The sequence below is a fragment of the Coregonus clupeaformis genome, chromosome 16 (assembly GCF_020615455.1).
Source record: "Coregonus clupeaformis isolate EN_2021a chromosome 16, ASM2061545v1, whole genome shotgun sequence".
Lineage (NCBI taxonomy): Eukaryota > Metazoa > Chordata > Actinopteri > Salmoniformes > Salmonidae > Coregonus > Coregonus clupeaformis.
In genome coordinates, this window is record NC_059207.1 from 50,790,754 (window position 1) to 50,817,377 (window position 26,624).

General features: G+C 42.6%; 1 protein-coding gene across 2 annotated transcripts in view; it reads left to right on the plus strand.

Annotated features, from left to right (window-relative positions):
• The first annotated feature begins 2,100 nt into the window (after positions 1–2,100).
• The window catches only part of fancc (FA complementation group C), a 48,339-nt gene continuing 23,815 nt past the window's right edge, over positions 2,101–26,624 (plus strand). For both annotated transcript variants that reach the window (XM_041901424.1, XM_041901425.1), the window contains exons 1-4: positions 2,101–2,180; positions 5,458–5,662; positions 19,310–19,397; positions 19,525–19,619. In XM_041901424.1, the coding sequence (XP_041757358.1) occupies positions 5,477–5,662; positions 19,310–19,397; positions 19,525–19,619 (369 nt within the window). In that variant the 5' untranslated portion in view covers positions 2,101–2,180; positions 5,458–5,476. The remainder of the gene's footprint in view (positions 2,181–5,457; positions 5,663–19,309; positions 19,398–19,524; positions 19,620–26,624) is intronic.

The window sequence follows — 26,624 nt, forward strand, 5'->3', positions numbered from 1 at the left end:
GCAACAGCTCTGGTGGACATTCCTTCAGCCAGCATGCCAATTGCACACTCCCTCAAAACTTGAGACATCTGTGGCTTTGTGTTGTATGACAAAACTGCACATTTTAGAGTGGCCTTTTATTGTCCCCAGCACAAGGTGCACCTGTGTAATGATCATGCTGTTTAATCAGCTTCTTGATATGCCACACCTGTCAGGTGGATGGTGTAAGGGTTGGTGTGAGGTGTGACCCAGGTGCGGTGCATGATAGACAGTAGGCAGTAGGCAGAGATGGTGAAACAAGGATCTTTACTGGTGGTCCCAAAACCAGGATACAAAATAACGGACTTGTCACGATAAAATAAAGGAGGATCAAATTGGTCTCCAAAAACAGGCTGACAGCAAACATACGAAATACTAACTACGACTGAAAACAACAATGAAACAAGGAGAAAACTTCTCAAGTACCTGTACATAAGTTTCGTGATCAGACACGGATTAGTACTGTTTGGCATCGAGAAACTAGCAGAGAAAACAGAGCAAGGGAACACAGGGAAGTGAGGGCATAAATACACAGGTGAACAGGTAGACACAGGTGACACCAATAGGATAAGGATTAGTCCAGACTGTGAGTGAGGAGGTGCCTAAGGTTGTCGGAGGATGATACCTAGTGGGTCGCTCCGGAACTGCGACCCCCTCCTGTAACAGGATGGATTATCTTGGCAACTGAGAAATCCTCACTAACAGGGATGTAAACATATTTGTGCTCAAAAGTTGAGAGAAATAAACTTTTTGTACGTATGGAACATTTCTGGGATCTTTTATTTTAGCTCATGAAACATTGGACCAGCACTTTACATGTTGCGTTTATATTTTTATTCAGTATAGATATGATATAGTGTACTATTATAATAGACTCCTAATAATAGGCTACTAACAGAGTTATACAGTGTACTTGGTCACTGATGCCTGGTGGTCCTTAGCTAAATTTGGTTGGGGTGCCCCCCACCTCGCGGCAAAACATCTAAGTGGCCCCCCTCTTGATGGTGGAGAGAAATTAAAGTGTTATTGTTCATTTCCTGCAATTCTACACATTTTGCAATGGGGCATAGAAAAATGTTGCCGTTTTAAAGCAAGTTTTCTGCAATTCTACACATTTTGCCATGGGGCGGAGAGAAACATGTTACAGTTTTACAGCCAATTTTCTTCAATACTACCCATTTTGCCATGGGGTTAAGATAAATGTTTGCCGATATCTGCGCCCTGCGTGCCCGGTCGGTATTCGGCCATGATTACTACAAGTTTAGATAGCTGGCTAGACTAACTACCAATCTAAAAACTGAGAGCTGACATGGCTAATTAAGTGACTGTCAGTGACTGACATAATTAACAATAGAAAATTGGTGGCCCTAAGCAACCGCTTATGACTCTTATGTCTGGAACTGGCCCTGGCCTGGTGTCAATGAAGCATACTCTCCCCCAGCCTCCAACTGACATGTTCCTGTGCTCATGATTCTATAAGCAGTGAGTAACAACAGGGTTAATCCTTTGCATAGTGCCACCCAATGGTTCAAAGTGGAACAGACTGTAAGGGGGGGGGGATACTTGATAGTAGCCTACAAAGAGGGTATTAATGAGGGCCTACTGTGACGTTCTATCTGCAAGGCTGAAAAACAAGAGAAAGGTTGGAAATATTGGATACGTTTTTGATCACTTACAGTACTTAGATGATGACCCTTGTACCCCACAGCAGTGTATAAAAAAGTGCAAAATAATTATCCTTGCTATCTATTTGCTGTCAGCAAGTTATAGTGTAGTTTAACTAATTTCACTTGAATTAAAGTGTTGGCCTTATACTATGTATTTTCATACACACCTAAATACTTTACTTTCTTTAGCTGTTCTAACACTAATAAATTGAGCACTGGTCAATCAAAACAAGTTGCCCCAAAATACTGACCTAAAGTTGGTTTTGTATTTCAACATCTAATGGTAAAGTTGTAGATTTGGGCAGGGTAAACTGATCCTAGATCCGTACAAAGAGACAACTGAGGCGCGAGCAACCGCCCACGGTTGAGAAGGCGCCGTGGGGCTCTCAGCCAATAGGATTCATACATATCCGGCTTCGCAAAAGAGGGAAGTTCGCTGTTGTCACTTTACAAAGGAGAACGTTTTCTGATAGTGAATTTGAACACAACATACAGGTTGGTAATTTAATGTCGCTGATGGTGTATTAGCTACATTTGAATTTTATGACGGCTTATCTCAGGACAGTATGCAGCTACATTTGAAACAACTTTGACTGCTATGCTAGCTATGCCTTTGGCTTGTGACAGCGCGTTAGCCAAAGCAAGCTAGTAATGATGTTTAGTAAAACGTGGTGGTACTATTTTGATTCCTGCATAATATATTTCCGGTTACATCACTCATGTAGGATGAGTCCTCTCTGGTTGAGTGTGTTTTGTGTGTCAACGGCAGGAGGACTTTTTGGGTGTCTTATCACACGAGAGAGTGTATGTTTACGTCTCAACTTGAGAGCATGAAATACTGACATCTTGAGGTGGCTCCTAAGTATTGCATTCCAAGTACAGTGCAAACAGTTACAGCACTGTTAAAACAGTATACTCGCGTGGAATTTAGGGGCTTACATGATTCCATGTTGAAATCATAAAAATAGTTTTAGCCAGAGACATCTAAATACATAGCTCTGGTTTTGGCTAGTTACTTCTCTAGTTACCTTTAAAAAAGACAATTATAGAAAGTCTCCATTGAAAATGGTCCTGACATACAGTACATCATTAATCCTCAGTGGCCGTTAAGGATGGCCAGAAAAGTGATGCTTTTTATATCATGCGGAGCCTGAAATTTTTTATTCCGATGCATTTGGAGTGTGTGAGATGTAAAAAGCATAGTAGACCTGGTTTTGCAGAGGCAGCTGCTGTGATGTCACCAACAGTAATAGAGCACAGAAGAACAGTGTTGGCTCCAATGTCTGCTTCTCTTCTAAACTCTACTGAGAGACCAGACCAGAGAAGAAGAGTTCTCATTAACAACTGCCAAGGGTGGTCTCATTTTGTACAATAACAACATCTGATGCATTTATGTTTAAATATGAAAAGAATTCGCTCAATCTCTTTTGTGCATTTTAGGCCCCTTGTTCTAGCCTATGTTTACTGTCATATTTTTGCTAATACTAATCTCTCGTGAACAGATGCACATTGCATAATGCCAATGGGTGATTTTGCAATTATGGGCTCTTGGTATTTCAAAAAAATAAAAAATAAAATTAAAGTTCCTTGAAAAAACGTATTAACAGAAATACTTTTCTCATTTTGTCAGGAATCAGGGTTGGGGTCAATTCAAATTTAATTAGACATTTTAATTATTGAATTCACTCAAGAAGTGGAGAATTTACGTTGAATTAAATTCTAATTGTATAAATCTTCAAGTGATGGAATTGGAATTGAATTGAAATTAGACTGTTTGGGCTTTTTGAATAGGAATTGAATTGGAATTATAAAAACATTTAAAGGAAAATACCACTCAAAATATATTTTGGTAAATTTGTTTCATTAGTCCATACTGTCCCAAAATGTTTTGATCAAGTTTTCAAGATATAGAACTTAAAAAATACAGAAAGTCTAAATAAATAGACTTTTGGGATACAAAAAAGCCTGTTGTTGCAAAATCGCCCAAATACGCAAGATTTTAGTTCTAGGTGTCCAAGATTAGCTAATACTTATAATCGACGTCTACGGCGCCCGGGGAGCAGTTGTTGTTGGGGGTAACTGCCTTGCTCAAGGGCAGAATGGCAGATTTTCCCACCTTGCCAGCTCAGGATTCGAACCAGCGACCTTTCAGTTACTGGCCCAATGCTTTTAAACGCTAGGCTACCTGCTGCCCCCTGTTATAATTCAAAGGTAGGAAACTATAAGAAGGAAACTACAGATTATAAACCTAGTCTAGGCTAACTTCTGATGAAACCTGGTTCATGGTAGGCTAGGCTGTCTATATGGTGGAAGACTCAGTATAGCCTATTGGAGCCTATTTCCTTTACCCAAAGTCCACAAACATATCTTAGAAAAAGTATTTTACAACAATATTGACTCAGTCACATCTTATTTCACACTGTAAATGCGTTTTGCAAACAGCGTGTGTGTGAGAGTGTGTGAGCTGGTTGGGCATGCAGCATGCTACTATACTCAACCTCTTGTGGGTTGAAAGCTGTGCTCCCATCACAAGTCAACAAGAGGCGTTTGTTCTTAATTTGGTTGGACTTTTTTTCTTCTTTAAACAAGTAATTATATATTCACATCGCTGAGCCATAGGGGCTTTCCAGCAGAGATGATGGCAAGACATTAAACAAGTGGTGTGTAACGAGGTGGTTGTAAAACACAACCCGTGGTGTCCCTCACAGACCTATCATTATAGCTAAAAACAACAATAACACACACACTCCCGCCAGCTCCCGACACACACACACAAAAACACACACACACACACACTAGCCTACACACCTAACACACACACACCGTCGCGACCCCCCCACCAGTTTATCCTCATCATCATAAAAGGTGAAGAATGTGCCGTTTATTTCTCAGTAGGGCTCAATGAGAGAGAAGGAAGAGATGGGGTTTAGGTCTAAGATGGCCCAGCATCTTCCCTCCTTGCTGAGAATAATCACTCAATACAAGTTCAGCTGTATTTGCGATTTACAGTACATGGGCCTACATGTGTGATACAAGCATGTGTTCTGAGATTCTCCATACAGCATGCTTTTTAGTCCACTACTAGATTTAATCTGTTTCTGTGAAACCGGCCCTAAGAGTCAGGCTACTTTAAAAAAGGGCTTGTTCTATACATCCTTGATGAGGTTGGGGAGTTGAGGCCAGAGTCCTTTAAACCACTACCCCAGTGTTGTGTATGTGAGTCTGTTTCTTCTGGCCGCTCTAATGGAATATAGGGTGAGGACAGATTCACTGTGTCCCAGATGATTTTTACTGCTTCTGTCACTTTGCAACACCCACAAAACATGTTATTGTTCTACTTCAGCCCTCCATGCCTCTGGAGAAGGGTTGCACTATTCTGTTAACTTTCCCAAAATTCCCAGGTTTTCCATAAATCCCGGATAGAACATTCCTGGAATCGGTAGGAAGTACGGGAATCCTCCATCCGGGATTTCTGGAAAACCTGAAAATGTTGGGAATTTTGCAACCCTACTTTGGGTTGTAGAACATGGAGTCCTGCTAGAAGAAGGAATAGTGTTCCCTGAGCCTTGTATGGGCCCCGTGTAGCTCAGTTTGTAGAGCATGGCGCTTGCAACGCCAGGGTTGTGGGTTCGATTCCCACGGGGGGCCAGTATAAAAATAAAGTACATGTACTCACTAACTGTAAGTCGCTCTGGATAAGAGCGTCTGCTAAATGACTAAAATGTAAAAAAAAGTAATGTATCATATTTGTCTGTCTGTTTGTCTTCCATAGACCCTGCCCCAATAGCACCATGTCCCAGGCCCAGACCCAGGCGGGGTCCATGGCTGGCCTAAAGCCCCAGGAGGTAGCTTTCTGGCTGGGGAAGGCAGTGGAATGGGGCCAGGCTGAGAGCCCAGACACCCAGAGAGACACCTGCCTCCACATGGGCCCTCTCAGGGCCTTCCTCCAGCTCCTCCTCACACACATACCCACATGGGTGAGTGGACAGATGCCCTGCCCCATCCCAAACAACCCAAAACCACTTCCCCCTACTCCTGTCTGCTAGCAGATTCGAATGTATCAGATAGGTGGGCCATATTGCTAACCTACTGTATACCTATAGGTTCCTGTAGATCTGCTAACATTGAAAGGAAGAAGAGGAAGAGGAAGGGGTTGCTTCTGGACTGGATCAGGGGCCGTATGTTTTAAGCTTCTCAAAGTAGGAGTGCTGATCTAGGATCAGGTGCCCCCTGTCCATGTAATGGCATTCATTGTGATCTAAAAGGCAAAACTGATCCTAAGTCAGCACCAACTCTGAAAGGTTTGGACAGAGGTATGGACTGTGAGTGTGTAAGAACAGACTCACTGACAGAAAACCCAGGCTCATCCAGCTAATTAGTGCAATTCATCCATTAGGCTGATCCATTAAGAGCTCAGTTGATTAATGAAGCACTATGCTACTGTAAACACTGTCAGGCTCCCCCCACACACACACCTGAGGTCTCTCTAACACTGGCTGGTCTGTGTGACTAGTTGGCAGCGCTGCAATGTTGAGTTAGCCAGCTAATAGTCGTCAGGGGACTGCCAACGCTAACCTAATGTATCCCTGCATCAAGTGTAGCAGATTTTGGGGAGGGGGGATCGACTCTGTGAGGCTCCAGTGTTCGAGGGGCTGTACCTTCCAACTAATATATATATATATATATATATACACAGTGAGGGGAAAAAAGTATTTGATCCCCTGCTGATTTTGTACGTTTGCCCACTGACAAAGAAATGATCAGTCTATAATTTGAATGGTAGGTTTATTTGAACAGTGAGAGACAGAATAACAAAACAAAAATCCAGAAAAACGCATGTCAAAAATGTTATAAATCGATTTGCATTTTAATGAGGGAAATAAGTATTTGACCCCCTCTCAATCAGAAAGATTTCTGGCTCCCAGGTGTCTTTTATACAGGTAACGAGCTGAGATTAGGAGCACACTCTTAAAGGGAGTGCTCCTAATCTCAGTTTGTTACCTGTAGAAAAGACACCTGTCCACAAAAGCAATCAATCAATCAGATTCCAAACTGTCCACCATGGCCAAGACCAAAGAGCTCTCCAAGGATGTCAGGGACAAGCTTGTAGACCTACACAGGGCTGGAATGGGCTACAAGACCATCGCCAAGCAGCTTGGTGAGAAGGTGACAAAAGTTGGTGCGATTATTCGCAAATGGAAGAAAGACAAAATAACTAACAATCTCCCTCGGCCTGGGGCTCCATGCAAGATCTCACCTCGTGGAGTTGCAATGATCATGAGAACGGTGAGGAATCAGCCCAGAACTACACGGGAGGATCTTGTCAATGATCTCAAGGCAGCTGGGACCATAGTCACCAAGAAAACAATTGGTTACACACTACGCCGTGAAGGACTGAAATCCTGCAGCGCCCGCAAGGTCCCCCTGCTCAAGAAAGCACATATACATGCCCGTCTGAAGTTTGCCAATGAACATCTGAATGATTCAGAGGAGAACTGGGTGAAAGTGTTGTGGTCAGATGAGACCAAAATGGAGCTCTTTGGCATCAACTCAACTCGCCGTGTTTGGAGGAGGAGGAATGCTGCCTATGACACCAAGAACACCATCCCCACCGTCAAACATGGAGGTGGAAACTTTATGCTTTGGGGGTGTTTTTCTGCTAAGGGGCCATGTACAACTTCACTGCATCAAAGGGACGATGGACGGGGACATGTACTGTCAAATCTTGGGTGAGAACCTCCTTCCCTCAGCCAGGGCATTGAAAATGGGTCGTGGATGGGTATTCCAGCATGACAATGACCCAAAACACACGGCCAAGGCAACAAAGGAGTGGCTCAAGAAGAAGCACATTAAGGTCCTGGAGTGGCCTTGCCAGTCTCCAGACCTTAATCCCATAGAAAATCTGTGGAGGGAGCTGAAGGTTCGAGTTGCCAAACGTCAGCCTCGAAACCTTAATGACTTGGAGAAGATCTGCAAAGAGGAGTGGGACAAAATCCCTCCTGAGATGTGTGCAAACCTGGTGGCCAACTACAAGAAACGTCTGACCTCTGTGATTGCAAACAAGGGTTTTGACACCAAGTACTAAGTCATGTTTTGCAGAGGGGTCAAATACTTATTTCCCTCATTAAAATGCTAATCAATTTATAACATTTTTGAAATGCGTTTTTCTGGATTTTGTTGTTGTTATTCTGTCTCTCACTGTTCAAATAAACCTACCATTAAAATTATAGACTGATCATTTCTTTGTCAGTGGGCAAACGTACAAAATCAGCAGGGGATCAAATACTTTTTTCCCTCACTGTATGATATATATATATATATCTCTGAGTCTTTATTTGGGCTGGACCTAGCCTAGTCCCTAGACACTTTATCTAGGCTAGATCTGAAAATATCTGATCAGCTTAAGCAATATGATAATTAGCGCCACCTTCTCTTAGATCTACAGAAGTACCTAGGGACTAGTGGTCGAATTGGGATTCAGCATCACTCTCTCACACTTTCTCTCTTTGTCTATCCCTCCCCCTGTCTCTGTCCTTTCATTTCATGGCTTTGGTAGTATACCTGTGTATGCTCAGTGCTAGGTCTTCTCTGACAGCACAGCCAGAGAAGAAGACAAGTTTTAACTTGGTTGTTATGACAATGCCTCTGCCAGTGCTGACAGACAATCATCTCTCCCTCTTATCTCTCTCTTGCTCATTCTCTCTCTCTCTCTCAAAAAAGGAAGTTATATTATTTTATACTAACACAATTGCTCAGAGAAAGAGATTTTGTTTAACAAGTAATATTATTTTCTCAAAAGGGTAGGGGTCAAAATTATTGACACCCCTATTTTCAATACCTTTCAATACCTCACCTTGCGAGGATAATGGCACTGAGCCGAGAGTTGGAGAACACATTGGGAAGGATATTAGACCATTCCTCCATACACAGTGATGTAGTGTTAAAAAAGAAGGTGGGTAAACTACACTGAACAAAAATATAAACGCAACATGTAAAGTATTTTGTCCCATGTTTCATGAGCTGAAATAACAGATCCCAGAAATTTTCCATACGCTCAAAAAGCTTATTTCTCTCAAACTCTTGGCACAAATTTGTTGACGTCCCTGTTAATGAGCATTTCTCCTTTGCAAAGATAATCCATCTACCTGACAGGTGTGGCATATCAAGAAGCTGATTAAACAGCACGGTCATTACACAGGTGCACCTTGTGCTGGGGACAATAAAAGGCCACTCTAAAATGTGCAGTTTTGTCACACAACACAATGCCACAGATGTCTCAAGTTTTGAGGGAGCGTGCAATTGGCATGCTGACTGCAGGCATGACAACCGCAGACCAAGTTTATGGTGTCGTTTGGGCGAGTGGTTTGCTGATGTCAATGTTGTGAACAGAGTGCCCCATGGTGGCGGTGGAGTTATGGTATGGGCAGGCATAAGCTACGGACAACGAACACAATTGCATTTTATCGATAGCAATTTGAATGCACAGAGATACTGTGAAATTGTTGCATGTTGCGTTTATAATTTTGTTCAGTATATAAACTACATTGGGCAATCGAGATAAGACGAACAACCACCGACATAAACAAAAACATATGCCAATTTTATAACTGTAGGCTATTGTTTGCATTTTGATTGCATTTTAATGTACAGTGAGGGAAAAAAGTATTTGATCCCCTGCTGATTTTGTACATTTGCCCACTGACAAAGACATGATCAGTCTATAATTTTAATGGTAGGTTTATTTGAACAGTGAGAGACAGAATAACAACAAAAAAATCCAGAAAAAACGCATGTCAAAAATGTTATAAATTGATTTGCATTTTAATGAGGGAAATGAGTATTTGACCCCTCTGCAAAACATGACTTAGTACTTGGTGGCAAAACCCTTGTTGGCAATCACAGAGGTCAGACGTTTCTTGTAGTTGGCCACCAGGTTTGCACACATCTCAGGAGGGATTTTGTCCCACTCCTCTTTGCAGAGTCATTAAGGTTTCGAGGCTGACGTTTGGTAACTCGAACCTTCAGCTCTCTCCACAGATTTTCTATGGGATTAAGGTCTGGAGACTGGCTAGGCCACTCCAGGACCTTAATGTGCTTCTTCTTGAGCCACTCCTTTGTTGCCTTGGCTGTGTGTTTTGGGTCATTGTCATGCTGGAATACTCATCCACGACCCATTTTCAATGCCCTGGCTGAGGGAAGGAGGTTCTCACCCAAGATTTGACAGTACATGTCCCCGTCCATCGTCCCTTTGATGCGGTGAAGTTGTACATGGCCCCTTAGCAGAAAAACACCCCCAAAGCATAAAGTTTCCACCTCCATGTTTGACGGTGGGGATGGTGTTCTTGGTGTCATAGGCAGCATTCCTCCTCCTCCAAACACGGCGAGTTGAGTTGATGCCAAAGAGCTCCATTTTGGTCTCATCTGACCACAACACTTTCACCCAGTTCTCCTCTGAATCATTCAGATGTTCATTGGCAAACTTCAGACAGGCCTGTATATGTGCTTTCTTGAGCAGGGGGACCTTGCGTGCGCTGCAGGATTTCAGTCCTTCACGGCGTAGTGTGTTACCAATTGTTTTCTTGGTGACTATGGTCCCAACTGCCTTGAGATCATTGACAAGATCCTCCCGTGTAGTTCTGGGCTGATTCCTCACCGTTCTCATGATCATTGCAACTCCACAAGGTGAGATCTTGCATGGAGCCCCAGGCAGAGGGAGATTGACAGTTCATTTGTGTTTCTTCCATTTGCGAATAATCGCACCAACTGTTGTCACCTTCTCATCAAGCTGCTTGGCGATGGTCTTGTAGCCCATTCCAGCCTTGTGTAGGTCTACAATCTTGTCCCTGACATCCTTGGAGAGCTCTTTGGTCTTGGCCATGGTGGAGAGTTTGGAATCTGATTGATTGATTGCTTCTGTGGACAGGTGTCTTTTATACAGGTAACAAGCTGAGATTAGGAGCACTCCCTTTAAGAGTGTGCTCCTAATCTCAGCTCGTTACCTGTATAAAAGACACCTGGGAGCCAGAAATCTTTCTGATTGAGAGTGGGTCAAATAGTTATTTCCCTCATTAAAATGCAAATCAATTTATAACATTTTTGACATGCGTTTTTCTGGATTTATTTGTTGTTTTTCTGTCTCTCACTGTTCAAATAAACCTACCATTCAAATTATAGACTGATCATTTCTTTGTCAGTGGGCAAACGTACAAAATCAGCAGGGGATCAAATAATGTTTTCCCTCACTATTGAATAGGGAAGGTAGGCCATGGGGAGATGTTAATATTGAAACATGTTTTCTTGTTTTTTTAAGTTCTTAATTTGTTTGATAAGATTAGTACAGATTTTCATAGGGGACCCCACATGGGGCCCAACCCCCAGTTTGGGAACCACTGTACTAACCTCTCTCTGCTTGCTTCCTCCTCCTGCATGTAATGCAGCATGTCTCACTAGTACTCTCTACCGGCAGCTGACATATCTGACTATTTACCAGTTGTGAACTCATTCTCAGAGCCTATTATTATTATATAATATTATTATTATATTTTTTTTGGGGGGGGGGTCTGTAGACATGGCTGTAGTCGTTGACGTTTAAAATAATGCCTTATCTGTCCGGCATCTCGCAAACCCACTGTCAGCGGCGTCTCTAGTTGCCTACTTGCCGTTGGTCTACTGAGCCTGACTCCGAGCTGGGGTAATTCATTTCACATCTCAGGCCCTCGGCCTGCGCTGCGAGAGTGCAGAGTTTGCCGTTTGAGAGAGTGGTGAATGTGCTACTAACAAATCAAATCCGGGGTCGCAGTCGAACTATGCGAACAAACAACTGTTCATGATTCCACACGTTCGCTAAGAGGCAGGCGCGATCAGAACTCAGATCAAGTATAAAGAACCCAATAATAAGTTGTAAATGCTAATTAACAAAATAAAAAAGTGTGTAAATGGTGTTTACAGTGGCTTACGAAAGTATTCACCCCCCTTGGCATTTTTCCTATTTTGTTGCCTTACAACCTGCAATTAAAATTGATTTTTGGGGGGTTTGTATAATTTGATTTACACAACATGCCTACAACTTTGAAGATGCAAATTTTTTTTATTGTGAAACAAACAAGAAATAAGACAAAAAAAACTGAACTTGAGCGTGCATAACTATTCACCCCCACAAACTCAATACTTTGTAGAGCTACCTTTTACATAAATTACAGCTACAAGTCTCTTGGGGTATGTTTCTATAAGCTTGGCACATCTAGCCACTGGGATTTTTGCCCATTCTTCAAGGGAAAACTGCTCCAGCTCCTTCAAGTTGGACGGGTTCCGCTGGTGTACAGCAATCTTTAAGTCATACCACAGATTCTCAATTGGATTGAGGTCTGGGCTTTGACTAGGCCATTCCAAGACATTTAAATGTTTCCCCTTAAACCACTCGAGTGTCGCTTTAGCAGTATGCTTAGGGTCATTGTCCTGCTGGAAGGTGAACCTCCGTCCCAGTCTCAAATCTCTTGAAGACTGAAACAGGTTTCCATCAAGAATTTCCCTGTATTTAGCGCCATCCATCATTCCTTCAATTCTGACCAGTTTCCCAGTCCCTGCCGATGAAAATCATCCCCACAGCATGATAATGCCACCACCATGCTTCACTGTGGGGATGGTGTTCTCGGGGTGATGAGATGTGTTGGGTTTGCGCCAGACATAGCGTTTTCCTTGATGGCCTAAAAGCTCAATTTTAGTCTCATCTGACCAGAGTACCTTCTTCCATATGTTTGGGGAGTCTCCCACATGCCTTTTGGCGAACACCAAACGTGTTTGCTTATTTTTTTCTTTAAGCAATGGCTTTTTTCTGGCCACTCTTCTGTAAAGCCCAGCTTTGTGGAGTGTACGGCTTAAAGTGGTCCTATGGACAGATACTCCAATCTCCGCTGTGGAGCTTTGCAGCTCCTTCAGGGTTATCTTTGGTCTCTTTGTTGCCGCTCTGATTAATGCCCTCCTTGCCTGGTCCGTGAGTTTTGGTGGGCGGCCCTCTCTTGGCAGGTTTGTTGTGGTGCCATATTATTTCCATTTTTTAATAATGGATTAATGGTGCTCCGTGGGATGTTCAAAGTTTCTGATATTGTTTTATAACCCAACCCTGATCTGTACTTCTCCACAACTTTGTCACTGACCTGTTTGGAGAGCTCCTTGGTCTTCATGGTGCCGCTTGCATGGTGGTGCCCCTTGCTTAGTGGTGTTGCACACTCTGGGGCCTTTCAGAACAGGTGTATATATATACTGAGATCATGTGACACTTAGATTGCACACAGGTGGACTTTATTTAACTAATTATGTGACTTCTGAAGGTAATTGGTTGCACCAGATCTTATTTAGGGGCTTCATAGCAAAGGGGGTGAATATATATGCACACACCACTTTTCCGTTATTTATTTTGTCAAATTTTTTGAAACAAGTTCTTTTTTTCATTTCACTTCACCAATTTGGACTATTTTGTGTATGTCCGTTACATGAAATCGAAATAAAAATAAAATAAAATTACAGGTTGTAATGCAAGAAAATAGGAAAAACGCTAAGGGGGATGAATACTTTTGCAAGGCACTGTACATGAGATTATCCTCCACTACATCCCTGCCCATACAGAATCCTTCCAGATACTTGATATCCTTTTGTCTGCGCTTATGGAAAGCCTTCTTCAATTCAAACCACAGGTTTTCAATGAGTTTGTAAATGTTGATGTGTGCTTGGTGTTATTGTCTTGCTGGAAGATCCACTTGCGGCCAAGTTTCAGCCTCCTGACGAAGGCAACCAGGTTTTTAGCTAAAATGTCCTGGTACTGGGTAGTTCATGATGCTGTTGACCTTAACAAGGGCCCCATTACATCAAATATCCACCTACATATTTTACAGTAATATGGGCCGGTTCTTTTCTGCTTATGCATTCTCATTTCGCCGTCAACTCCACCACTGGTGTACGTGACCAAAGAGCTCTATTTCACATCATCCAACGGCAGCAGCAATGGCACTTGGATTGTAACCGGTGCTATGGTCATATGTCATGAAAATAGAGCTCTGGCCACGCACACCATTGGTGGGTTTGGTGTCGAAACAAGAATGCATAAGCAGAAAATAACCCCATACCTACTGTGAAATATGGGGGTGGATCTTTGATGTTGTGGGGCTATTCTGCTACCACTGATCCTGTGGCCTTTGTATAGGGCGTCATGAACTTTACCCAGTACCAGGACATTTTAGCCCAAAACCTGGTTGCCTCTGCAAGGAGGCTGAAATTTTGACTCAAGTGGATCTTGCACACATTAAAATCCACAAAGAAATTATTAATTGGCCAAAAAGTCAACATTTTGCAATGGCCATCTCAGTCTCTGGAGTTGAAACCCATTGAAATCCTGTGGTTTGAATTGAAGAGGGCAGTCCAAAAGCGCAGCAGACGAAGGATATCAAGGACCTGGAAGGATTCTGTATGGAGGAATGGTCTAAGATCCCTCCCAATGTGCTCTCTAACTCATCACACATTTTAGAAAAAGGCTCAGTGCCTTTATCCTCGCAAGATGAGGTATTGAAAACAGTGGTGTCAATAATTTCGACCCCTACCTTTTTGTGAAAATAAATGACTTTTTAAACTAAATCTCTTTCTCTGAGCAATTGTATTAGTATAAAATAAAATAAAAATTGTTTGCATACAATTAGCTCAGTATTTGAATTATTTATTTTACAGTCATTTTTGCTCATCTTTATCAAGGGGGTCAATAATTTCAACCCCACTTTATGTCAGCCCCTGGGTGAGAGCATCTGCAATGTGAAAGAGAGAGAGGGAGGGAGTGTGAATGAGTGTGAAGGAGAGAGGGAAGGATCGCTTAATTGGAGTGAAATCCTTTCCCGGCAGAGTGCTCATAAAAGAGTGGTTAAGAAAAATACTTCTCGGCACCAGTGTTGCCTTCTTTGATGACTTCAAGACTTTATTGTGGCTTTCGCCTGGAGGATGAAAAAATATTCCAATTAATATCAATTTCCTCATTTGCTTTGGGTTAGGACCCTAGGAGCTGTGTATGTGTGTTTGGTTTTCCTTTTGGCTGGTGGGGCCTGCTGGATACACTCATACACACTCACTTAAGGGTCAGCATCGCAAGTCTGTGTGTGTGTGCATGCACGTGAGTGTGAGTTGGTGTCTGTGTATGCGCGTGTCTGTACACTGCTTGTGTGCAATTGACATTGTGTGCATACGTGGAGTATACATTTTTAGATACCTTACCTATGCCACTGACACCCCTATCCATGTGAACTAATGTCTCCAGGACTGCCCCAGAGAGGCAAGGGTTGCATCTCAAATGGCCCCTATACACTACAGTTCAAAAGTTTGGGGTCACTTAGAAATGTCCTTGTTTTCGAAAGAAAAGCAATTTTTTGTCCATTAAAATAACATCAAATTGATCAGAAATACAGTGTAGACATTGTTAATGTCTATTGTAGCTGGAAACGGCTGATTTTTAATGGAATATCTACAGTGAGGGAAAGAAGTATTTGATCCCCTGCTGATTTTGTACGTTTGCCCACTGACAAAGAAATGATCAGTCTAATTTTAATGGTAGGTTTATTTGAACAGTGAGAGACAGAATAACAACAACAAAATCCAGAAAAACGCATGTAAAAAATGTAATGAATTGATTTGCATTTTAATGAGGGAAATAAGTATTTGACCCCCTCTCAATCAGAAAGACTTCTGGCTCCCAGGTGTCTTTTATACAGGTAACGAGCTGAGATTAGGGGCACACTCTTAAAGGGAGTGCTCCTAATCTCAGCTTGTTACCTGTATAAAATACACCTGTCCACAGAAGCAATCAATCAATCAGATTCCAAACTCTCCACCATGGCCAAGACCAAAGAGCTCTCCAAGGATGTCAGGGACAATATTGTAGACCTACACAAGGCTGGAATGGGCTACAAGACCATCGCCAAGCAGCTTGGTGAGAAGGTGACAACAGTTGGTGCGATTATTCGCAAATAGAAGAAACACAAAAGAACTGTCAATCTCCCTCGGCCTGGGGCTCCATGCAAGATCTCACCTCGTGGAGTTGCAATGATCATGAGAACGGTGAGGAATCAGCCCAGAACTACACGGGAGGATCTTGTCAATGATCTCAAGGCAGCTGGGACCATAGTCACCAAGAAAACAATTGGTAACACACTACGCCGTGAAGGACTGAAATCCTGCAGCGCCCACAAGGTCCCCCTGCTCAAGAAAGCACATATACAGGCCCGTCTGAAGTTTGTCAATGAACATCTGAATGATTCAGAGGAGAACTGGGTGAAAGTGTTGTGACCAAAATCGAGCTCTTTGGTATCAACTCAACTCGCCATGTTTGGAGGAGGAGGAATGCTGCCTATGACCCCAAGGACACCATCCCCACCATCAAACATGGAGGTGGAAACATTATGCTTTGGGGGTGTTTTTCTGCTAAGGGGACAGGACAACTTCACCGCATCAAAGGGACGATGGACAGGGCCATGTACCGTCAAATCTTGGGTGAGAACCTCCTTCCCTCAGCCAGGGCATTGAAAATGGGTCGTGGATGGGTATTCCAGCATGACAATGACCCAAAACACACGGCCAAGGCAAAAAATGAGTGGCTCAAGAAGAATCACATTAAGGTCCTGGAGTGGCCTAGCCAGTCTCCAGACCTTAATCCCATAGAAAATCTGTGGAGGGAGCTGAAGGTTCGAGTTGCCAAACGTCAGCCTCGAAACCTTAATGACTTGGAGAAGATCTGCAAAGAGGAGTGGGACAAAATCCCTCCTGAGATGTGTGCAAACCTGGTGGCCAACTACAAGAAACGTCTGACCTCTGATTGCCAACAAGGGTTTTGACACCAAGTACTAAGTCATGTTTTGCAGAGGGGTCAAATACTTATTTCCCTCATTAAAATGCAAATCAATTTATAAAAATGTTGACATGCGTTTTTCTTGATTTTTTTGTTGTTATTCTGTCTCTCACTGTTCAAATAAACCTAACATTAAAATTATAGACTGATCATGTCTTTGTCAGTGGGCAAACGTACAAAATCAGCAGGGGATCAAATACTTTTTTCCCTCACTGTATATAGGCATACAGAGGCCCATTATCAGCAACCATCAGTCCTGTGTTCCGATGGCACGTTGTGTTTGCTAATCCAAGTTTATCATTTTAAAGGGCTAATTGATAATTAGAAAACCCTTTTGCAATTATGTTAGCACAGCTGAAAACTGCTGTGCTGATTAAAGAAGCAATAAAACTGGTCTTCTTGAGTCTAGTTGAGTATCTGGAGCATCAGCAATTGTGGGTTCGATTACAGGCTCAAAATGGCCAGAAAAAAATAACTTTCTTCTGAAACTCGTCAGTCTATTCTTGTTCTGAGAAATGAAGGCTATTCCATGTGAGAAATTGCCAAGAAACTGAAGTACTGTACTGTACTACTCCCTTCACAGAACAGCGCAAACTGGCTCTAACCAGAATAGAAAGAAGAGTGGGAGGCCCCAGTGCACAACTGAGCAAGAGGACAAATACATTAGAGTGTCAAGTTTGAGAAACAGGTGCCTCACAGGTCCTCAACTGGCAGCTTCATTAAATAGTACCCGCAAAACACCAGTCTCAACGTCAACAGTGAAGAGGCGACTCCAGGATGCTGACCTTCTAGGCAGAGTTGCAAAGAAAAAGTCCAGTCTGTGTTCTTTTGCCCATCTTAATCTTTTCTTTTTATTGGCCAGTCTGAGATATGGCTTTGTCTTTGCAACTCTGCCTAGGTCAGCATCCCGGAGTCGCCTCTTCACTGTTGATGTTGAGACTGGAATATGTCAGTGGATTGACATTGCTTTGTCATATCTTTGCCCTGATGACATAGTTGGACAGACAAAGGTTCTCATAAACTCCGTGTGATCACCACATAATCAGCCACTTCTGTCGTAGATGTCTGGGTATGCACAATAGATACATCATGTCTAATGCTCAGCTTTTTATTAGGGACAGTATTAGTGTGCACGGTCACTAACTTTTGATGCTGATTTGGCTCTGGTAGTTGGTGATAATTATTTTCTGTTGCAATGGCTCATTCTTTCTTTGAGGCCTGTATCGTATGTTTCAATAGCCACAAACTGTAATAAATATTCCTTCTGGGTTGCGTCATACAAGGCACACACACAGTCACACACACACACATATATATATATATATATATATATATAAAAATAAATACGCACACACACACACACACAGGCGTGTCATATTAAACTGAGACCATGTGTTATGTACAGGATTGAAAGGAGTGCGATGCTTTGAGTGTGTTCCAGTGTACAGTACATTGGCAGGGAGAGCACATGTTGAAGTGATGCATAGAGAGGCCATCGAAAAGAAACGCAACAACAATACCGCCCTGGTTGTGTCACACACACACAAGATGCTAGGTCTACATTTTTAAGAGATGCTACATCGTTAACGCCCCGGGTTCCAATTAATGACATCAGGGACTGTGTTCAAGACTGGAGAAATACATACTTCCTAGCTTCCTTCCTTCCTTCCTTCCTCCCTAATCATAGGTTGGAATTGGATTGGTAACCTTGCTTTCTCATATCAAATTAGGTAGAGATCAGTGATTACTGAACATTCCGTAGTGTCACACCCTTCTAAACAGACCCCTTGTGTCATTGGTCAGTACTAAGCTGCCAGTAACTAGCTGCCATTCGATACAATGTTCCGCTACAAGCGTTCCATTTTTAATTGGCTGGAGAGAAATGTTTTAAATGGCCCCTTGTTGCTGTGAGCTAAAGAGTCTTCCACACACAAACAGATGCTCGCTCAAAAACACACACACACACTCACATACAGTTTGTAAGCGGGACAGGTAGTTTGGGGTGTTGGGGCACCCCAGCTCCCTCCACAGATTCCGTAGGGTCACACCCTTCTAAACAGACCCCTTGTGTCATTGGTCAGTACTAAGCTGCCAGTAACTAGCTGCCATTCGCTACAATGTTCCGCTACAAGCGCTCCATTTTTAATTGGCTGGAGAGAAATGTTTTTAAATGTTTTAAATGGCCCCTTGTTGCTGTGAGCTAAAGAGTCTTCCACACACAAACATATGCTCGCTCAAAACCACACACACACACTCACATACAGTTTGTAAGCGGGCCAAGCTGTGCCCCAACACCCCAAACTACCTGGCCCGTCGCACCCATCTGTTTTGTGTATCTCTCACACTTCTCAACACATGACGTGTTCTTGCTCTAGGGGAAAATTAAACCCAGGAAATGTTTATGGGTGAAATGTGAAAAACAAACTAGTACTAAACTTATGAACGCTTTGTTTTTTGTTGTTTACTTTAGTTACTTAAGATTGCACAAGTGGGTCCTGGCAATCTCTTTAGGAAACACTGTCATGGTACTGTATGCTACAGTACATACAGTCAAGTCAGTTATAAGGTTTTGTCCCAAATGGCATCCTAATCCCATGCACTACTTTTGAACAGATGGGCCCTTGTCAAAAGTAGTGCACTACATAGGGAATAGGGTGGCATTTGGGACACAGACTTGGTTTGGCCCAGTCATGTTGGTGTGGAGTGTGTGTCAGTGTCAGTGTCAGTGCTGTGTGTTGTGTGTTTCCAGAGCTCCACCACAGAGACCATGAGGACTGTTCCCTTCATAGGCCAGTTCCTCGGCCGCCTCTGCTGGAACCCTTATGTCACTGCTGATGGTGAGTGGACTGTCAATAAGCTATGGATCGGTGGGCGGGTGGTTCGGTGGGTGGGTGGATGGATGGATGGATAGATGCCTTGCCTAATGTGTTGTCTTGTGTTTTTTGTTGTGTGTCCTGTGTTCAGCTGAGAGCCGCTCGCTCCTGTTCCAGAGTCTGTGGAGTCTGTATTCAGAGGAACCTCACAACGCTGTCGAGAGGAAGGCCAACCAGTGGATACGGGTAATGCAATATATCAATCAATCTATCCCTTCACCGATCACTTTTTGTATGCACAAAATGTAAATAAATTAAATAAATAACCATTTAGCACTTACACCTGTGCTAAAAATGTCCTTGTCTAAGATTAAATAGCTTACAGTGAGACATATCCTTTGACTGCCATAGTAAATTCTCTTAAAGCAAAGAGTATTTTGTATGGAGTGATTTCGGTGCCAACAGAAACAATATTTGAATTTAGATATTATGTTTTAATAATTTGTGTTGTTGTTGTAATGCTCAAATTGATTCATTGAATTCATACATTTTACTTGTATTTCATGATTTGAAACTAAATTCAATTAATATTGCATTCGAATAAAAAATTAAATGTAAATGTATCAGTTTCATTATGATAATCAAATTTTATTGGTTGTGTACACATATTTTGCAGATATTATCGCGGGTGTAGCGAAATGCTTATGTTCCTATCTCCAACTGTGTTTTCGAGGCAGAGGTCCTGAGTTCGAATCTCCATATGAGCTGAATCAGGGGAATGCATTATTTAGTATAGTAACAATTACATCACAACTAAACAACAGCCTATATCAAAAACACAACAATATACCATACAAGATATTATTACTCTATTATTACACATTTACAATATACAATTTATTTGAAAGCAAGGAAGGAATGAAGCAACAATCGAGAGGGAAAGAGGAGGTAGGCTAATAACATTAGGGGAAATATTATGAAATGTACAGTGCATTTGGAAAGTATTCAGACCCCTTCATTTTTTTCCACATTTTGTTACGTTAGTCTTATTCTAAAATTGATTACATAATTATTTTTCTCATCAATCTACACACACTACCCCATAATGACAAAGTGAAAACAGGTATTTAGAAATTTTTGCAAATGTATTAAAAATAAACAGAAATGCCTTATTTACATAAGTATTCGACCCTTTGCTATGAGACTCGAAATTGAGCTCAGGTGCATCCTGTTTCCATTGATCATCCTTGATGTTTCTACAACTTGATTGGAGTCCACCTGTGGTAAATTCAATTGATTGGACATGATTTGGAAAAGCACACACCGGTCTTTAAGGTCCCACAGTTGACAGTGTACGTCAGACAAAAACCAAGCCATGAGGTCGAAAGAATTGTCCGTATAGCTCCGAGACAGGATTGTGTCGAGGCACAGATCTGGGGAAGGGTACCAAAAATGTCTGCAGCATTTAAGGTCCCCAAGAACACAGTGGCTTCCATCATTCTTAAATGGAAGAAGTTTGGAACCACCAAGACTCTTCCTAGAGCTGGCCCCCTGGCCAAACTGAGCAATCAGGGAAGAAGGGCCTTGGTCAGGGACATGACCAAGAACCCAATGGTCACTCTGACAGAGCTCCAGAGTTCGTCTGTGGCGATGGGAGAACCTTCCAGAAGGACAGCCATCTCTGCAGCACTCCACCAATCAGGCCTTTATGGTAGAGTGGCCAGACGGAAGCCACTCCTCAGTAAAAGGCACATGACAGCCCTCTTGGAGTTTGCCAAAAGGCACCTAAAGGACTCTCAGACCATGAGAAACCAGATTCTCTGGTCTGATGAAATCAAGATTGAACTATTTTGCCTGAATTCCAAGCGTCAAGTATGGAGGAAACCTGGCACCATCCCTATGGTGAAGCATGGTGGTGGCAGCATCATGCTGTGGGGATGTTTTTCAGCGGCAGGGACTGGGATCGAGGGAAAGATGAATGGAGCAAAGAACAGAGATGAAAACCTTGATGAAAACCTGCTCCAGAGCGCTCAGAACCTCAGACTGGGGCGAAGGTTCACCTTCCAACAGGACAACGACCCTAAGCACACAGCCAAGACAACGCAGAAGTGGCTTCTGGGCAAATCTCTGAATGTCCTTGAGTGGTCCAGCCAGAGCCCGGACTTGGACCTGATCGAACATCTCTGGAGAGACCTGAAAATTGTTGTGCAGCGACGCTCCCCATCCAACCTGACAGAGCTTGAGAGGATCTGCAAAGAAGAATGGGAGAAACTCCCCAAATACAGTGGGGAAAAAAAGTATTTAGTCAGCCACCATTTGTGCAAGTTCTCCCACTTAAAAAGATGAGAGAGGCCTGTAATTTTCATCGTAGGTACACGTCAACTATGACAGACAAATTGAGAAGAAAAAAATCCAGAAAATCACATTGTAGGATTTTAAATGAATTTATTTGCAAATTATGGTGGAAAATAAGTATTTGGTCACCTACAAACAAGCAAGATTTCTGGCTCTCACAGACCTGTAACTTCTTCTTAAAGAGGCTCCTCTGTCCTCCACTCGTTACCTGTATTAATGGCACCTGTTTGAACTTGTTATCAGTATAAAAGACACCTGTCCACAACCTCAAACAGTCACACTCCAAACTCCACTATGGCCAAGACCAAAGAGCTGTCAAAGGACACCAGAAACAAAATTGTAGACCTGCACCAGGCTGGGAAGAGTGAATATGCAATAGGTAAGCAGCTTGGTTTGAAGAAATCAACTGTGGGAGTAATTATTAGGAAATGGGAGACATACAAGACCACTGATAATCTCCCTCGATCTGGTGCTCCACGCAAGATCTCACCCCGTGGGGTCAAAATGATCACAAGAACTGTGAGCAAAAATCCCAGAACCACACGGGGGGACCTAGTGAATGACCTGCAGAGAGCTGGGACCAAAGTAACAAAGCCTACCATCAGTAACACACTACGCCGCCAGGGACTCAAATCCTGCAGTGCCAGACGTGTCCCCCTGCTTAAGCCAGTACATGTCCAGGCCCGTCTGAAGTTTGCTAGAGTGCATTTGGATGATCCAGAAGAGGATTGGGAGAATGTCATATGGTCAGATGAAACCAAAATAGAACTTTTTGGTAAAAACTCAACTCGTCGTGTTTGGAGGACAAAGAATGCTGAGTTGCATCCAAAGAACACCATACCTACTGTGAAGCATGGAGGTGGAAACATCATGCTTTTGGGCTGTTTTTCTGCAAAGGGACCAGGACGACTGATCCGTGTAAAGGAAAGAATGAATGGGGCCATGTATCGTGAGATTTTGAGTGAAAACCTCCTTCCATCAGCAAGGGCATTGAAGATGAAACGTGGCTGGGTCTTTCAGCATGACAATGATCCCAAACACACCGCCCGGGCAACGAAGGAGTGGCTTCGTAAGAAGCATTTCAAGGTCCTGGAGTGGCCTAGCCAGTCTCCAGATCTCAACCCCATAGAAAATCTTTGGAGGGAGTTGAAAGTCTGTGTTGCCCAGCGACAGCCCCAAAACATCACTGCTCTAGAGATCTGCATGGAGGAATGGGCCAAAATACCAGCAACAGTGTGTGAAAACCTTGTAAAGACTTACAGAAAACGTTTAACCTGTGTCATTGCCAACAAAGGGTATATAACAAAGTATTGAGAAACTTTTGTTATTGACCAAATACTTATTTTCCACCATAATTTGCTAATAAATTAATTGAAAATCCTACAATGTGATTTTCTGGATTTTCTTTTCTCATTTTGTCTGTCATAGTTGACGTGTACCTATGATGAAAATTACAGGCCTCTCTCATCTTTTTAAGTGGGAGAACTTGCACAATTGGTGGCTGACTAAATACTTTTTTCCCCCACTGTACAGGTGTGCCAAGCTTGTAGCGTCATACCCAAGAAGACTCAAGGCTGTAATCGCTGCCAAAGGTGCTTCAACAAAGTATTGAGGAAAGGGTCTGAATATATATGTAAATGTAATATTTCTGGTTTAAAAAATATATATATACACTAACAGTCAAAAGTTTGGACACACCTACTCATTCTAGGGTTTTTCTTTATTTTTTAATATTTTTTACCTTGTAGAATTATAGTGACGACATCAAAACTATGAAATAACACATATGGAATGATGTAGTAACGTAAAAAGTGTTAAACAAATCAAAATATATAATTATTTTATACCCACCCTCAGAGCATATGAGCGGAGTGGAGCGGTGAGAATCTCAGCTCCTCGCTCACGGAGCTGTTCACCCTTCCGCTCCCCCCGCTCAAAGCCACATCAGGCCAGTCCGCTCATTATCGCTCAGCGCTCAACGCAGTTTGCATCGCGCTCCACTCAAATCGCCCCCCGCTCACTCCAAAAAAGGAACAAAATCTGCATGTATTTCACTTTTAGCTTAAACCACAGCCTTACTTTATCTCCCCGAATTTGTTGCATACAGACTCATCTCGGATTATCCATTCTGTCTTGAACGGGGATCTAACACTGACGCTACAATGAGATGTTAATCAGTATAGTATATTCCATAAGCGAATTGACACGTTGTTTGCCAATGTTTCTGCAAAAGCAGCGATGCCCATTGGAAGTGCAGCGTGAGTGTAATCGGTGAGCAGGGATTTGATTTCTGTGACAGCAGGGAGGATCATCCCCAGGTTCTCCAGCTCCTTCTGCATTTTGTCTGTGAGGTCTGCTAGTGGTGTCAGCACACTGACAAGGTGCGTCAGCTGCCGTACTTGATTCAGGGTGATGTTAGCAACATTAGACTTAAGTTTTGTTTTACCATAACGGGTCTTTTTGGAACAACCGGATGAACGACTGAATCAACCGCAGCTGGATGCTCCATCGAATGGCGCAGGCATTTGTGGGGCGGACACCTAATTGGTCGGTTTCCTCTGTGCTCTTGCGTACACTTTTCACCAGGTGCCCGACTTTCACTAACAGCCTATTTATGTTGTCGTGCTTGTTAACGGCGTTTTTGATCGCCAGCTGAAGCATGTGAATGGGGCATCTCAGATGTAAATTTGACAAAGTAAAGTACTGATTTATCATAGTTTCTTGGGGGGGTGTAGCCCGGTTGAGCTGCGCTGGCGAAGTGTTGCATCCCTTCGCGTTCTCCTTTACTCAGCGGTTCATAGTCCATGAAAATCATTTCAAAAAATGCTACATCCAGCTCTCTTTTTCTCTCCCTTGTTATGGTTGGGCCTTTGCGTGCAGTGAATACACTTTTGAATTCCTCAACCCTTTTCTCTTGTTGCTGCTGCTGCTCCTCTCGCTCTATAAAATACAAATTCATGGACGACACAAATTAAATTAAACAGATGGATTCTGGGTCAGGCTTGAGCATGCTTCAGACTCGTGGTGTCAGCGAGCGAAATTGGAGCGGGACATAGGGCGACGCTCCGTCCTTTTAAAAATGCCGCTCTGCGCTCTGTTCAAAATCCGTCCGCTCACGCTCCACGCTCGCTCCCGCTCCACTCCGCTCATATGCTCTGCCCACCCTTCAAATACCCACCCTTTGCCTTGATGACATCTTTGCACACTCTTGGTGTTCTCTCAACCAGCTTCATGAGGTAGTCACCTGGAATGCATTTCAATTAACAGGTGTGCCTTGTTAGAAGTTAATTTGTGGAATTTATTTCCTTCTTAATGCGTTTGAGCCAATCAGTTGTGTTGTGACAAGGTAGGGGGGGTATACAGAACATAGTCCTATTTGGTTAAATACCAAGTCCATATAATGGCAAGAACAGCTCAAATAAACAAAGAGAAACAACAGTCCATCATTACTTTAAAACATGTCAGTCAATACGGAAAATCTCAAGAACTTTGAAAGTTTCTTAAAGTGAAGTTGCAAAAACCATCAAGCGCTATGATGAAACTGTCTCTCATGAGAACCGCCACAGGAATGGAAGACCCAGAGTTACCTCTGCTGTTTACATACACTCATTAGAGTTACCAGCCTCAGAAATTGCAGTCCAAATAAATGCTTCACAGAGTTCAAGTAACAGACACATCTCAACATCAACTGTTCAGAAGGGACTGTGTGAATCAGGCCTTCATGGTCGAATTGCTGCAAAGAAACCACTACTAAAGGACACCAATAAGAAGAAGAGACTTGCTTCGGCCAAGAAACAAGAGCAATGGACATTAGACCGGTGGAAGTTTGTCCTTTGGTCTGGAGTCAAAATTTGAGATTTTTGGTTCCAACCGCCATGTCTTTGTGAGACGCGGTGTGGGTGAACGGAGGATCTCAGCATGTGTATTTCCCACTGTAAAGCATGGAGGAGGAGGTGTTATGGTGTGGGGGTGCTTTCGAATTGAAGGCACACATAACCAGCATGGCTACCACAGCATTCTGCAGAGATACGCCATCCCATCTGGTTTGGGCTTAGTGGGACTATAATTTGTTTTTCAACAGGACAATGACCCAACACACCTCCAGGATGTGTAAGGGCTATTTTACCAAGAAGGAGAGTGATGGAGTAGTGCATCAGATGACCTGGCCTCCACAATCCCCCCAACCTCAACCAAATCTGGGAAACCAGGCCCTGTTATTCATAGCAGACTTTGAATAAATACCTGGAGCATTTCAATTTTGGAGAATCTCTTATAAAATGGGTTAAAATCATGTATAGTAACCCTAGGTGTAAAACAGTAAATAATGGCTATTTTTCAGAAAAAAAATGTATGAAACAATGTTGTCCACTATCGGCATATCTATTTATTATGGCCATCGAAATGTTAGCTATTAAAATCAGATCCAACAATAATATCAAGGGATTAGAAATCCAGGGCTTTAAAACAAAGGTGTCATTGTACGCTGATGATTCATGTTTTCTTTTAAATCCACAACTTGAATCCCTCCACAGCCTCATAGAGGATCTAGATACATTTTCTAACCTCTCTGGATTACAACCAAATTATGATAAATGTACTATATTACGTATTGGATCACTAAAAAATACAATTTTTACAAGACCATTTAGTTTACCAATAAAATGGTCTGATGGTGATGTGGATATACTTGGAATACATATCCCAAATGAAATAAATGATCTTACTCCAATACATTTTAATAGAAAGTTAGCAAAAATAGATAAGATCTTGCTACCATGGAAAGGTAAATACCTGTCAATTTGTGAAAAAATCACGCTGATTAACTCTTTAGTATTATCCCAGTTTACCTATTTACTTATGGTCTTGCCTACGCCTAGTGAACAGTTTTTTAAATTA